Consider the following 16461-nt stretch of genomic DNA (forward strand, 5'->3'; position numbering starts at 1 on the left):
ATGCCTCTTAGCCATCCTATCTCTCCCCAGCACTTCCATATTCATTCCCCCAATAACATACAGGTCATTCCTGATACTGAGTTCTGTAAAGTGTCTCAAAGCCTCCTTGTGCCCAAATTATCTGTCCTCCCTCCCACCCCACACATTTCTTTAAGTGTTATTTCCTAGCTCTTTTTCCTTCAGGTTTTTCTATCTCAGTGCATTACATACTCCACACCTGTCCTTCAGCCTCCTTGCCTCTCAGCTTCTGTCTCTTAGTTTCCCTATATTCTAGACATCTTCTCAGTCCTTAGCCAAATTTACAACTTTCTTTTCCCTCACAGAAGCTGGTCTACAAACTCTGTCATTTACTCAGTAGCTGAGCATTCTCTGTTTGGCATCACCTAAGCCATTCATTGGCAGAGGCTGCACTTCCGTTAGCTCAATATCATATAGATTAGGCAGTTTATTACCTAATGCATATTCATTTAGGCTGCAATCTAAAGAAACTATTTATTGTTCATTGTATGCCCAAATGAAGCTTCCCCTTATAGTTTCCACAGCTAATGTGAATGGATTGCGGAATCTTATAATGGTTTGCCCTGCTGGTTGTGGAAGGTACAATGGTGAAAATGAAAGAGGAACCTATCATTGCTTCACACATGCACAAATGAGTTTTTAAGTCATGTTCCTGACTTCTGGCTGTTCTGAACAATTAGAAACCCCAAAATATGAACTTCAGATTTGTACATCACTGAAGCAAACAGTAAAGCTTTTGTTTAGAGTTTTGGTTGGTCATCTGTTTCCAAAACTTGGGTTTACTGAAGACATCTGTTTCATCTTCACACATAAACACACACACGGCTACATGGTCTTTGACATCTTCACACTCCTTGTGGGAGATGATGTATAGCAATATTCATAAAAGAAGCTGTAAAACTGTCCTTCACTGCCACAGCTACAAATGAAATTGGAAAGGATATTTCTAAGAATGAAAGTGTACATAAACCCAGTAATCTCTTTCCAACTGAGGGCGGTGTGACAGAAAATGCCTACTTTGAAGTATTGAGAGAACCTATCTGGATGGAGAGTATTATAGAGTCATTCCTGGATTGTCCTGCCCCCCGCCCCCTTCTTTTTCTTTTAATGCTCTGGAAAGGACTGAAAATTTTATTAAAGGGACCTTGGAAATTCACTTAAAGTGCATTGGGTCATTTCCCCCACAAACTCCGTATTAGATTTTCAGTGCACCTCCTTGCCCCAGGCTCCACTGCATATCAAAGAAGAATCAACCAAATAACACACAACACAAAATAGCACTAGCATTATTTTATAACTTTGTGTCAAAGACTCCAGGGGAAACTTCCAACTAAGAAGCTGAAGCTTTGAGGCTGAGACTTAGCCTGGTGAGCTACCATAGTCTATGAATGTGCAGGTCTTGGGGATTTCATTCAGCCACAGAAAGGATTTTGATGTGCCACAACAGCCACTGTGGTATAAATACTGGCAAATACAGCCTGACAGTAAGCTTGATCCTCTTTTCTTCATTGGTTAAATATGTATTCATTCAGTTTGATGAAGGCTGGACTGAAATGCCCCCCACCAGATGTGCAGGTAGGGGGGAATGGGGGGCATTTTAAAGAATATTTGGAATTGGGTGGTGAAACTTAGCTTTCCCTTCCTGAGGAACTGCACCTGTGACTATATTTCTGAAAGGTTAGGAGGGGAGGTAAGGTAAGTTAAATTGTTTCTATTTTCTCTAGCTGTGAATACTGGTGGCATAATTTAATATGAGCTGCATTTTTGCTGAGTCTGATTAATTTCAGTTGATTTTATTATTTGTGTTTGTCTTGATATTTTGATCATGAGCCACGTATTTTTTTTGTATAAGACACAGTTAACCTCTGGTTTTAGAGTTTGCAGTTTATGTTAGGTGGATGAGACCTAGCATGGCAAGGGGGGGGGGATATATATCTGCTACTGGCACATAAAAGTATATACTAAAAGAGAAGCTGAAATTACCCGTTAATAGTTAGGATGCTGTTTAAGAAGCTCAACCTATGTAATCAGTCTTTGTTTTACAAATCATACTTTGTAAGTAGGTTATTAAAGCTGCAGTCCTTTACACACTGTCCTACGAATAACTTCCATTGATCCTAAGGGTGCTTACTTCTGAGCAGACACGTGCAGGATTAATTAAATCTTGTGATTTTCCCCTTATTTCAGTATGGCTTGAGTATCAGCAATGAGCCTTTACAAAAGAGTCAACAAAAGCTAAGGGTAGGAGTTGGTACACATGTAAAAACGGTTAAGACACAGGGAACCACACACAAGAGTATACATTTCTTGGCTGCCGTGCCTTCTATTCTTTCCTAGTTGGCCTTCATTAAGTGATGCATTGACACAAACATTAACCATAGTTAACATTGACTGGATTCTGTCTTCTTAACCAGAGTTTTCTAACTAGTTTTAAACCCTGATTTCAGAAGCTTAAGAGGAAACTCGGGGTTATAGTTAATAGAAGTCAGTGTGGGCAACCATTTATATAACAAATAACTTGCATGAAGTGTGAAGGAGTTTGTGTGCAAGTTGTAAGGAGCTGAAGAAGGAGCCCGTGAACCATTGCACTGCTCCTGATGTTATAAGTGCTGCTAAAAGACTCCAGTATTACATTTTATTGTTTTCTGCATCCTTTTTCTCCTTCATGCTGTGTCTGTGTGGAGCTGTCGCTGGCACTGTCTCTAACACTCACCAAATCCTTGGCAGCCTAGAAAATGATTTCCTGGTATCCCTCCTTCCTTCTGTTGAATGATTTTATGTGAGCATGTGTAAATATTTTCTGCAGCTTTTGTGTCTAGCTTTGATACTTAATATATTTGCTTGTTTTTCTTTCTATGTATGTGTGTGCTTTAAAATAAACAGGAAGGTCTAGTTATTCTTTTTAATGAAATATTTTCAATCAATAGTGATTTTCCCTCTCCCGAGCAATGTCTTTAATGACATATTTTCTGCTCTTCTAATGCTTGAGCAATTGGGAGCAGGATCAGCATAAGGCAGCTATACCATACAGTAATCACTCTTGAGTTCAATAGGGAGGTCTTTACAGACAACTTTGTTCTTTTTTCTTAACGGGATTAAGAAGATCAGCTCTTTAAATTTCTTGCATATAACAGTGACATTTCCAGGGTGTGCTTAGACCAAAGAGTTCAAAGTGAAGGAATAATAAAAAAAACCCACCCAAAACCGAAAAGCCAATATGACTTTGTTTTTTACCTTGCTGGAGGAGCTGTTTCTGCAAATCGTCTATAAGCTTATTGACCTGCATCTTTGACTCCTTGTTTTCTCTGGATTTGGCTGGAGTGTAGACACTGATAGAGCACTGATAGAGGTGATTGAACAGCCCCCAGCTTTGCTTGGCACAAGGCCCCACAACTCCCCCAGGATTGACATTATCTTTTTCTGACAATACTTCATGTTTCTTCGAGCTTGCACTTCCTTAATTTTATTATTTATTTTTAATTCTTCCTGGAGCCTTTATGTATGTTTTTCAAGGAAATGAAGGGCACACTAATTCTTTTTGGTAAGCAGAGATAGTGTATAATACATGATGACATGTGTTCCCCAATGGAAGGGAAAAAGGAGGAAAAGGCTAATGTATGTAATAAACAGTACTTTTAAAAGATTTTCAAAGAATCATCAGCATCAAATTCCCGATGGTTTGTGCATATATTAACACTGAGGATTTGTATTGCAAAATCTATTACTTGATACATTTTGTCTATACCATGAAAGTTTATTTGATCCAAAAAAATGTGTACATAAGTAAACATACTGCATGTGCAGCTGGAAAACATGGTTTTCTTTGCAGTTTTCTCTACTGCTCATATGCCCAAAGAGGCAAGCCTCTGTTTAGTTTAAAAAAGTAGCTTGCCTCTTCAAAACTGGGAGCTGCTATAGACATTCAAACAATTTATCTGGATAGTAGCCAGAAAATGCAGTCTGTTTTAAATCAGCTTTTGGAATTCATCAGAATTTGCTTCTGGTTTTCCTTGGCCAGAAGCAAATGTAAGTGAATTAAATAGAATTACAAACATACAGAGTCTAGTGTAGAACGGACTTGGTTGATCTCCACATTTGAACTCAGATTGGAATTACTTCTCTATGTCAGATAGAGGGTGATTCTGGTTGTAGTTCCCTAATCAAGTGCTGAGTGTTACAAGATCTAGATTCTTTTCCAGTTGCCCTTCTGGGTCTTCATGAGAGTTCAATGGACTCGAACTATAGAGCTAGATGCAATAAGACCTTTTACAGTGTGTGGTAATGATCCCCCCTTTTAAGACATCAGAAATGCTGAATTGGAGGTTGTTGGCATCTGTCTGTCTTGAGAGTCGCTGGAGTGTGCCTGCAGGGGTGAAGTCAAAACTGCTGGAGAATCACAGTGCCTGCTGTGGCTGCAGAGACTGGTAACTCATAACTGCTGCCTCCCATGTTTGTTTTGCTTCATTAGTAGCACCAAACTGAACTCTCTGGGGCACAAGCCTGGACAGTGTGTATGGCGGTCCAGGGTTGCCCAGTTGACAAGACCCCCTTCTCGGCCTTGTTGGTGTGTTCCAAAGGAAAAGCAGAGAAATACATTTGAGGTGATCTATTAATTGGATAAGGACTATAAACTAACACAACAGGAACAGAGTAACTGACTGATTTGCTCTCATCTAGCAGCCACTTTTGTACCAGGTAGTCTGTTTCCAATTTCATCCAAGAGTCAAGTATTCTTCCTTATGCTTTTGTTCTCAATGGCTTGCTGGTGGGGAATCCTAGAATATTTTTTAATAATAACGGACAGCCCTGACCCAAAGAATTTGTTCATCGTAGTGTTAATACAGAACTGACTTTATCAGGGAAAATATTGTTGCATCAAATCTGTGATGTTGGATAAATGCTCTTTATGACAGCATTACCACACAAGTTAGAATAAAAATGTAAGCAACTTTTGACCAGACATATTTATTAATAGCAGTTAATTTATTTTGATTTATTCCTCACCTTATCCCCTCAGGGTGAGTTACACTTTCAAAACAGCACCTAATCCAATAAAAATTAATTACTGGGGCAGTGTAGCTGTTGAAGGAGTACTGAGTAGTGGTAAATATACCAAATAATATGATTCGAAGAAGCTACGTAAGCATACAGGTGAGAGAACCAAGAGAAACTGCAGCTTTCTTTTGAGGTTTTTCCAGCTGCAGCTCCTAATTCCCAAATGTACACAGTAGTTCAACCCTAAAAATGGCTTCCCTCTTCAGCTTTCAGAAGGGCTAATCTACTTGTGTACACGATTCTGTTCCTTGTGCAACTAGGCACATGCAGAGCTTTTTGATTCAGTGGACTTTTATTTAATAAGCAAGATCCAATCTTAGGGTTGTGGTGGAAATCCCCAAAAGTGAAACTGGGTACATTCAGGAAACTGTAAAATACTTCAGGATCAATATGAAAGATGATTTCATGTTTGGATACACTCTTCTCAAGTTCTGACGTACGGTTTTCACATAATCCCATTGGGCAGCATAATACTGGCTGCTGTCTATCCCATGGAATGTGACTGTTCTTGTTCCTCCGCCCCCCCCCTCTCTCTGTGTGTATTTGGCAGCTATAAAGCTATGTGCTTCAAGTATAAAAGCAACATACTGCTTGTCACCAGCACTTTAAAAAATGTCACTTTGTAAGTAATAAGCACCAATTACTAAGTGATAGGCGGCAGTCAGGAGAAAAGAGCAGGAAAATATGGGGTATAAATGGTGCTAAATGAGTGCAGCAGAGAACCTGCAATTCTACAGTCGTCGTCCCTTACTCCTTTTGTCCCATTTCTGTCAGATAAAGCTGGGTATGGCTAAGAAAAGAACTGACATAAAAAAGTTTTTTTTAAAAAAAATAATCAATTAAATTAAAAAATAACAGAACCCCTGTTTTACTGAAATGCAGCTCAATACTACAATAATTACGCCCATGGATATATTGTTGGCTAACTGGATGTTTTTCTTTGAGGACTTTCCTTCTTAAATCATAGTGAATCCCATAGCTCTTAAATCAGTGGATGTAATGCTTCCTAAAAACCTAACATAGGAGCATCCCTGAAATTTTTTAACCTCCAAGAGTGAGATAGGAATTATTTACATGTCATAATCTCTGACTTAAATCTGCTTAAATCTCAATGTACTTTTCCCCACCAGGTGGTGGATCATTTGAGGAAATGATGAGGCAGCTACAGTTTTCCAATTGTGTTTTCAAGTTTCAATTTCTGATAGAGGGACTTAGAGAAACCTCCCCTTTCCCCCATTTTTCCCCAATTTGATTCCAACACTGTGTTGTGAGGGCACTTCCCGCAGTTCTGTATTTCCAAACCCATTTGATAGACTTGTACATGGAGAAGGTTGTGGCAACGTTGTTTATGTTATCAGAACTGTAAATTACTTAGGCATGCCTGAGAAATTTGATATTTGTGAATTCCAGTGTGAACTGACAGAATCTGATTCTCCTAAATGACAGTGTGGTTAGATTTCCACTGACATTCCTATCTCCTGAATGTCCTGTTCAAAAATTCTATCAACATTTGTTTAAAACACATATTTTTTTAAAGAAAATATGCTTGCAAGTATATATTTAAATATGCATTCATGAGAAACTTTAAAAAATAGCAAATTCACATGGATACAGGACAGTTTTATGGGCAAATAAATGCAAATGTGTCAGACTAGAAAAAATATTAAATTCATTCATTCCTAAAGTCCATTGCCAGAACTTTGGGCAGATTGCAAACAATAACCCATTAAAGTGAAAAATACTATGCTCCCAAGAATGTATCTGCTTTTGGTGTGTCATGATTCACTGCAAAATTAATTTGACTCTGAAGTCATGATCTGAAATACTTGCGGGGGTTCTGATAATGTCCTTTTCTTGTACTCCTGCTTCACTTGACTGTCTGTCTAAAGAGCACACCTTTTGCATTTGGGACTGAAGTTGTGTGTTTGAACACCTCCAAACTTGAGTTCTCCAGACACAAAGCCAGTGTTATATAGTTCCATTCTTACAATATAAGATATGAGCTCTTTGAAATTTACATACTGATGTTGATGTGCCATATCTCACTGCAGAGGTAGCCTCTATCTTATGCTTTACTATGGCTGAATAGGTCGGAATAGAAGGAGCTGTTTTTTAATTCTCACTGAAATCAGCTGGAATATATAGTACATTGTCTTTTTTGCTGAGATAATGTTACACCATTGCTGATGGTCAGATGAGGTGGATTAAGTGATTTGCACCTATTGAAATCAGGCTGAAAACTGTGACAAATTTAGCATGAATCCAGCCAAATGAAAACTGGCTTCAGTTTGTATTGGTTGTACTATTTAAAATTAGGTTGGAGGCTATAACTTGAGCCTTCACTGATAATTTTTTTTTAAATCAGCACAAAGTATTTGTATTTTTACTGACTTAGGGCAGTAAATTTAGCAGGTACTAGGTGCTTGCATGATATTTCCTTTACTTTGGGAAAGTTATTGTTGTCTTTCATTTTTTTCCTCTTTACCATGTTCAGACTGCCAAGGATCGTTGTTCAGAGGCAGTGTAGACCTCTGAAGACCAGCTGCTGGAAATAAGCAAAAGGAGAAAGCTGTTGCCTTCATGCCCTGCTCCTTTTGTGGGCTTCCCAAACGCACCTGACTGTTTTTTGTTAGAAACAGAATGCTAGATGAGATGGACCTTTGGACTGATCCAGCAGGACTCTTTTGGTTCTTATATTATTAAGGCCCGTTGTGGTTCCCTGCAGTGTGTGCACATAGTATGGGCATGTACATGGCAGCAACAAAAGGAGAGTTCTTTCATGGCGCTCCAAAATTTGATGTATTTATTTATGATGCTCTGCAGTGTCACTTTGAAACAGAGTTTCCACTGTAATTTTCTGTTTGGTGATACTGGTAATTTAGTTTTACATTTATGCTTCCTGGAAGAGTAAACTTGAACTCCATTCCAAACTTTTCACATTTCCCTCTCTTCTTGTAGGCAGCTTTCTGTTTGTAACTAGAAGTCCTTTACCGAAAGCTATCTTGTCTGATGATAAAACCATGAGTGTATGAAGCTCACACATTTTTCATCTCTTTTATGACCTTATCTTTCATGAGCGGCTTCTGTGAAGGTATCCTAACTATAGAAAGCACCTGGAAAACATATATGATATCTGTACTGTGATAAGCAGTTGTGAACAAGAAACTAGACCTGTCAGTTCTGAACTGTTCATTGTTAAAAAAAATACTTTGTAGATTTAGCCGATTGCAAAATACATTATAGGGGGGCGAACAGCTGCTGTGATACTCAGTCAAGAAAGCTCAATAGTTACTATTGCATAAGAATTTTTTATGAGAGACTTATATTGAGGGGATGTGCATGGATTACTGTAGTGTGAAGAATGCCTAAATGCATGTGATTTTGTTAGGACTTCCAACTTTGTGTCTTTGGGATAGCAAAGTAGCATCCTGATCCCCCCCCCCAAATGTGACACTTCCAATTATATGTAGGGGGGAAATTACTGCCAATGTGCAAACAATGCTATATTCTGTTATGCTGTTGGTAAGTCACAATCCCAGCTAATAGGCCACAAAGTTTACTCAGCATTTATTTTCTAAAATGTGCTAAGGTTCAAACCTATCTCCTAAGGATTGCCTTCTGAGCTAGATGTAGTTCCCAACTATGAAGTAGGAATTTTTAAAGAATCTCATGGATTTCTGTTTTCTTGGTGAAAATCTGTGCTGTCCTTTTTTCCTCAGAAAACACACAATCCCCCACCTCCAAATCTTCCCCCAATCCACATCTGCATCATACAGGCCCATCATTGGTCTTACCCCACAAATCCCCCCAAATTAAATGTTCCTATGTTGGGGAAGGCTGATATAGACTTTTGAAGCTGTGAACAAGCTTCAAGAATTTGATTCTTATAAAGTTTTGTAGGATTTATTGACATTTTAATAACTCCTTAGATGCAAACGTGCCAGAATATTGTTATTTTTAAAAATAAGATTGTTCATTTTATTGTCCAGTAGAGAGACAGTGTGTGTGTGTGTGAGAGAGAGAGAGAGAGAGAGTAAGTAATATGCAGTTAAAATGATTAATTTCATTGTCTCGTGTTTGTGCTTTAAGATGGAGAAAGAGGGAGAAGTAGGAAGCAGAGGATGTTAATTCTGTGCATTTCCTTTGCAAATTGATAGGTGATGAAGAGGGCAGCCAAGAAGCAGCAGATTCTGATGGGGATGCACGGTTGGAGAAACCTGGACCACTTATGCTTGAAACAGAAGACTGGGATGGGCCAGGTAGGAATATATTGCTATATAGATAAATGAACAGCCAGCACTGCAAGACTCAATGCTCCCTCCACCTTGACAATTGAACATAGCGAATGTTGCATATTGCTTTATTTTTGCAAAGACTTATCTTCGATTTTTTTATAGGTGAGTAGCAAGATAAAGGGTTTCTACAGTGGTACCTCGCAAGACAAATGCCTCGCAAGACGAAAAACGCGCAAGACGAAAGAGTTTTCCGTTTTTTGAGTCGTTCCGCAAGACGAATTTCCCTATGGGCTTGCTTCGCAAGACGAAACGTCTTGCGAGTTCTTGCGAGTTTGTTTCCTTTTTCTTAAAGCCCCTGAGCTGCTAAGCCGTTAATAGCTGTGCTTTGCAAGACGAAAAAACCGCAAGACGAAGAGACTCGCGGAACGGATTAATTCCGTCTTGCGAGGCACCACTGTACTTTTGTCTCCATGAAAAGTGGAAAACAAAAGTTTTGCGTAATTGAAAACATATAGCAAAAGATTCCCTTTCCTTAGCATTTTATTAATTTATTTTTGCCAAGTAGAGATTTTGGGGTCAATACCAAAGGCAATGATCTGTCCAATGTAGCATTAAGTAAACATCCCATCAGCGCAAGGATTTTTACTTGTGCAATGGGACTTCTCCCCCTCTCCTCCCCCTGCATGTTCCCTAATTCTGGTCCAAGGGTTCCCCCAACTCCCCAGGTGAAAGGGATGGAGATTCAAGTTGCATAAGTGGTAACCTTGCGCTGATGGGACCTGTTAGTTGGATACTGCCTCATGTGTAGTAATTCTTCCAAATGTTAGAAGAAGTGTTATACTGAAATGGTCAAAATAAAAAAAATCCTTCCAGTAGCACCTTAAAGACCAACTAAGTTAGTTCTTGGTATGAGCTGAAATGGTGTCTGGTTTGCACCCAACATACACATTCTACTTTGGAAAAAGTCATGTGTGAAACATGACTCTTGAGTATAAACACACAACCCCCGGAGCCATTTTTATAATTATTGGTATGGCATTTCTGAACATGCAAAGTTGTTTACCACCCTTAGCTTATCCGGCAGCCTGAAAAATACATTTATTTATTTAAACATTTTTATTTTATTTATTACAGTGGTGCCTCGCAAGACGAAATTAATTCATTCCGCAAGTTTTTTCTTCTTGCGAGTTTTTCGTCTTGCGATGCACAGTTTCCCATAGGAATGCATTGAAAATCAATTAATGCGTTCCTATGGAAACCGCCTTCAGACCAGGTCCGGGGACAGTCTGTCCCCCGACCTCTTCTGAAGGCTGGGGGGGGGGACAAGGGCTTTTCTTCCCACCCCCAGCATTTTAAAAAACCCCGGGACAGCGGAGGACTTCTCCGCTGTCCGGGGCGATGTAAAAGCCCCTGGGAAGGCAGGCAGGGGGGACAAAGACTTTTGCCCCCTGCCCACCTTCAGAAGAGGTCCTGGACCTCTTCTGAAGGCGGGCGGGGGGCGAAAGTCTTTGCCCCCCCGCCTGCCTTCCAAAGCCGTCCGGGACAGCGGAGAAACGTGCTGCCTTTCTCCGCTCTCCCGGGAAGGCAGGCAGGGGGGAGCAAAGACTTTCGCCCCCCGCCCGCCTTCAGAAGAGGTCCTGGACCTCTTCTGAAGGCGGGGGGGGGCGAAAGTCTTTGCCCCCCCGCCTGCCTTCAAAAGCCGTCCGGGACAGCGCAGAAACGCGCTGCCTTTCTCCGCTCTCCCGGGAAGGCAGGCAGGGGGGAGCAAAGACTTTCGCCCCCCGCCCGCCTTCAGAAGAGGTCCTGGACCTCTTCTGAAGGCGGGCGGGGGGCGAAAGTCTTTGCTCCCCCCCACCTGCCTTCAAAAGCCGTCCGCGATAGCGGGAAGCGCTTCCCTGCTATCCCGGACTGCTTTTAAAATGCTGGCGGTGGGGAGCAAAGCCTTTCGGCCCCCGCCGGCCTTCCTGGACCTCTTCTGAAGGCCGGAGGGGGGGAAAGGCTTTGCTCCCCACCACCAGCATTTAAAAGAGGTCCCCGGAGATTTCCCTATGGGCTTTCTTCTTGCGAAGCAAGCCCATAGGGAAATTCGTCTTGCGAAGCGCCTCCAAAACAGAAAACCCTTTCGTCTTGCAGGTTTTCTGTCTTGCGAGGCATTCGTCTTGCGAGGTACCACTGTATTATTATATTTATATAACGCCCTTCATCATAAGATCTCAGGGCAGCTCACAGAATAAAATGCAGGATAAAAATAAGTAAATAATTAAAACGAAACAGCAAAGCACTCCCTTTTCACACATTTAAAAGACTGTAGAATATTAATCAGCCAGAATATTAAACTAGCTTTCTCATTAGGTTTTAAGGTGGTGTACAACAAAATTTAAAGGTATAGCCATCAGACATAAAAATTATGAAAATGAAATGCAGCAAAAATCTGGGAACCTAAGTCAGGTAAACCAATCTCATAAACCTGGACTGGTAGCTCATTGGCAGCCTATGTAGCTCCTTTAAGAGCTGTGTAATTTGTGCATGATAGAATATCTCAGTGATTAGCCGAGTGCTTGAGGATACAGTAATCAGTAAACTGAGCAGGGATTTAAGCTTGAGTTAGCATGCTATATCTGCTAGGGGTGTGCATTGACTCTGTGTGAGTGAGGGCCAAATAACAAGGGAAACCAGGGTGCAGAATCACCATGAGTAGTCCACTTGAGGTGGCCTATGCTGCCCATCTTAATTCTGGTCGCAGCAGTTGTGTAGGGATGAGCAACCCTATTGATTTCTTAAGACATCCCTACTCCAAGCGGTGCCTCTAGCATCAAAATTTCCATATTTGTCCAGAAGGATACAGTGGTTGATGGTATATATTGTTGTTGAGACATCAGGAAAAACCAATGTAGTCACTCTGTCTTTGCCCTTGTCTACATAGATCATCCACCAGGATGACCAAAGCAGTGACAGTACTGAACTCTTATCTGAAGGCAGATTGAAACATATCTGACCACCCATTCTGTCCTTGGTCACTGGCAGCCACATAGTTCACCCAATGAACTATGTGACTTGGCTATGGGGAGCCTAAATAAGCACTAAGTACCTCTCAAATCAATTGATCAAGGTTATCAAAACTATCATACCACAGATTCTGTCTGTATGTGTCTTTGCTTCTACGTGCATCACCATTTAGTCTAAAGGATATACTTTAGACTAGCAAGCAGTATGTGGAATGTTTTGTTAGCATTTCTTAGGGAGGGAGCTGGATTTTTTAAAAAGAGATTTCAGGTGTATTTTCCTTCCCCCTCGCCTGCAATCCTGAGCATACTTACATGAGAGTAAGTACAATTAAACTCAATGGGGCTTCCTACTGTGTAAGTATGCATAGGACTGTGGTGTTAGCAGCCACTTAGAACAGTGGCATAAAAAAATGTTATCTGGTGACTGCCAATTGTTTTCTTGAAAATGTTCTTGGAATGACACTATGTGGTGATGTAGCATTGCTTCAGAGGCATTCTGGCATAAATGTCATGACCTAAAGTCATTTCAGGAGTTTTCTGGGTGGGGTGGAGATGCATAAGCAACAACAAAAAATCATCATCAATCTTTATTACGGTCCAGAGACCCAACAAAACATTACAAATCAATACACAGTTCATACAGCCTACCTCCAGGTTAATCAAGCATTTTGTTTAGAATATAGGGCTCATTTGTTCTTGCAACCACCGATAAAAACTTTGCCACTGCCAACGTTCTAGCTTTTGTCCGGTCTTCCAGTAGGAACCTGACATAGTGAGCCTCTGATTTTCCTGGGAAAGGCACCAGCAAGGGTAGTATCAGTTCAGCCCTGGCCTGCTCATACTTCGCACAATGCAACAAAATATGATTTATGGAATCGATGTCTTGAGCACATGAGCAAAGTCTGTCCTGGTAGGGAACTCCTCTCAACCTACCATCCAGCACTGCAGAGGGGAAGACATTTAGTCTGGCTTTGGTGAAAAGCCTTAGATAGTTAGGTACTGTCAGGTTTTTTATGTAAGAACAACAACAAAAAAATAGCATTTTCAACTTTGTTTTTTAAAAAGAGAAAGCATTGTCACTTCATGATATGATAAGCACATTCTGTCACACTGAGGTTCAACTGTATACACACATACCTGGAAGTAAGTACCATTGAAGCCAGTGGGGCTTACTTCTAAGTAGACATGTATAGGATCACACATTAAACAAACTTTTGGCTCAGCACAAATTTCTGTACAATCATTTCCTAGATCTTCCTTGGAGTGTACCTGTAACTTTCAAAACTCTAATGAGAAGCAGCACCAACCTGTAGAGCCTGTTTATTGTTCTTTTAAAGACAGTAGCAGTACTTCCTTAAATTATTTTTTTGGCTGGAAACTAAAGCGCTATTATCTAGTTTCAAACTCTGAGCTTACATTTAGAAGCACGTTGAGTTTAACAAATGGATATGGCAGCCAATGATGTTTTCAAGGACTTTTCTTATCAGTTTTCATTTGATATAAATCATTTAACACACCCTGGTCATTGACTTCAGAGTTAAGAGAGAAACCTGTGGACTGCAATCAATAAAGTGTAAGAGCTTCGTGTTTAGGCAGAAATCTAAGCTAATATTTTCTCTAACAAACAGTATAAACAGTGCAAATGCAACATGACAGAGCTGGAAAAAGGTGGCAGTTTCAGCGACATGAATAAGAATGACCCAGACGGCCATTAGCTGTAAATAATGCAAAACTTGCTTTGTGGAACAAAAAAGCGTAAAGGATTAGATTTGTTTTTCAAATGATACTGAGGCGTCTCTTCCCTTGAATGCAGTTGAGTTTTGCCTTATGTAAAGATGTCAAAATTCATTCTGTAATTATTAGCATAACTGATAGGTGTATAATGGTGACCATATTTAAACAATAATTTCCTCAGAATAGCCATGTCTAAAAATGGAGAATATTCTCTTCAAAAGGGTGAAGGAAGCCCGAACTCTTTGTAGAAATAATTTATAATGCAACAACAACATTTTCATTAAAAAGGCCTCTTATATTTCAATCACATTTTCATCCTTGCTTGACTTTGCAAATTACTGTGTTCTGTGTATGAAGAGGAGCAGAACTCCAGCAGTAATTTTCTGAAACCAGCAGGTGGAAAATATAGTGCAAACAAAAATGAAGATACAGTATATCTGATTATGATGATGTTATTTATAATGTTGTTAATGATATACAAAAATATGCCTATATTTCACACAAAGCACTGCAGCATCATGTAAAAACAAGATTTGGCACTAAAATATATTATAATATATTTCATGGAAAACATTTTAAACCAAAAAGATCTCCTTAGCAATGAAACATTGTTGTTTTAGGTTACTCCTCCTGCCACCATAAATAAAATACACTTGAAAAATTTTACTTTCTATGTTACATTAACTGTACATTAACTTGTGTATAAATTTTAACCTTTGGTTATCATTGTCTCCAAATGAAAATGATGTTGGAATGTATAGAAATTTTGAATCTTTTCAAGGCAAGTGGGTAAATTATATGATCTATGAATAGGGAAATTGTTTGAGTAAAGCTAGAAATTAAATATTTTTGGCTACTACCTATGCACGAAGCCATTGAGCAAACCCTCAGCATGGCATTTCATATATTACTGTCTGTGAGACTTCAGAAGCTCTGTTGCACCAGGGAAGTTAGAGTAGCCAAATTCCAGAAGAGAAAGTGGCAGTATTAACCGAGAAAGTGCCCAAAGGCCAAACAGTTTCCGCAGTTTCAGGTTGAGTGCACCCGTGACAGCATTGTCTCACTTGGCAGTATAACAAATGAACATGATCAGGAACCTTGCTTCATCAACATCTACTGTCTACAAGCCATAAAGGGAAGTGAGAAGAAAACTAACAGAGAGCTGGAGTGAACAGACGTGCTGGAGGGCTCCTATATAGAAGACCACAGGAAATTGACTCTGGAAAGGATCTGTCCCCAGATATCCTTAAATCTGTCAAAAAATAAAAGAAGCCACTAAGACTGCCATCTTGTGCCTTCTTGGAAATAAATCCCACTGAAATCAGTGGGGCTTACTTCTGAGTAAATGTGGATTGGAATGAACTTTCCTGCTGATTTGAATTACATGCAATCTGAATCATTTTTCTTGAATTAAAGATTGAGGTTCTATGCAGAAGAAATATGATTTTCTGGGAATCATTTATTCATAAGAAATGCCCAGCCTAGTGAAGAATTGAACGAAACATGAGTAGACCATATTAATATTCTGATGTAAGCTGACAAATAATAGCTGGTTTTGTCATGTGAGGATTATGAAGTGTGCCATTTTAGTGAAATGTGTGCTGGTGATATCCTTCTGTGTACACTATGTACATGATTTGGGGTGGGGATTGGGTTTTAAATGTTTATTTTAATAGGTTTTCTACAACACCCTCTCACCCTTTATAAATTACTATTTTATTTGGTGCTATAAATGAATTCAGGGAGGGGAAAAAACAGGTAGAGTGTTTGGTGTACATTAGGATGGCTAGTTAGGAAACAGACACTGAAAATGCAGGATCTCCTTTTTACAAAATCAATCCTGAGAAGGACTTTGAGATTACAGTCCTGATTTTGTTTCCCTTTTGATTGGGGAAATGTGGTAGATATGGGATCTTGGAAAATGCTATTTGATGTAAATTAACAAAAATCCATGAAACACAGTTAACCATAGATATAGTCTGACAGTAAGAAGAATATTGTGAAGAAGCAGAGGAAATCATAGGATGGCTGTGTGTTACTCTGCCGGTGAATCGGTATTATCTCAGCTATCAGATAATGCAGTTATCATTAATTTTCACATTTGCATTTCAATCTTGGGAAGGAAATGACTCTTGCTGGATGAAGATAAGAGCTCTGTACCACTATAATGAACCATCATTTTATCCTGATGCTTTGTATCCATATGAAAATGAGCCTGGGTGTTGGTGTAGTATGTGAGGAAGTGTGTGTGTGTGTGTTGGGGGGGGTGTCATAGAAAAATTATAACAAAGTGCCAAAATTACTACGACTTCAGAGTCCTTTATGAAACAAGAGGCAGTCAAAATAACACCTTCTATAGTGAAGTGGATGCTGGATTAAAAGAAGAAAGCCTGACACCCCTGTTGGTGGATAAA

At 39.7% G+C, this 16461-nt stretch overlaps 1 protein-coding gene across 10 annotated transcripts in view; it reads left to right on the forward strand.

The window, feature by feature from the left end:
- The window catches only part of ZFPM2 (zinc finger protein, FOG family member 2), a 455323-nt gene that overhangs the window by 182909 nt on the left and 255953 nt on the right, over window positions 1-16461 (forward strand). For all 10 annotated transcript variants that reach the window (XM_081204396.1, XM_081204398.1, XM_081204395.1 and 7 more), the window contains one exon: window positions 9231-9332. In XM_081204396.1, coding sequence (XP_081060522.1) covers window positions 9302-9332 — 31 coding nt within the window. In that variant the 5' untranslated portion in view covers window positions 9231-9301. The remainder of the gene's footprint in view (window positions 1-9230; window positions 9333-16461) is intronic.

This window comes from Podarcis bocagei (assembly GCF_964188305.1).
Source record: "Podarcis bocagei genome assembly, chromosome: 8".
NCBI lineage: Eukaryota > Metazoa > Chordata > Lepidosauria > Squamata > Lacertidae > Podarcis > Podarcis bocagei.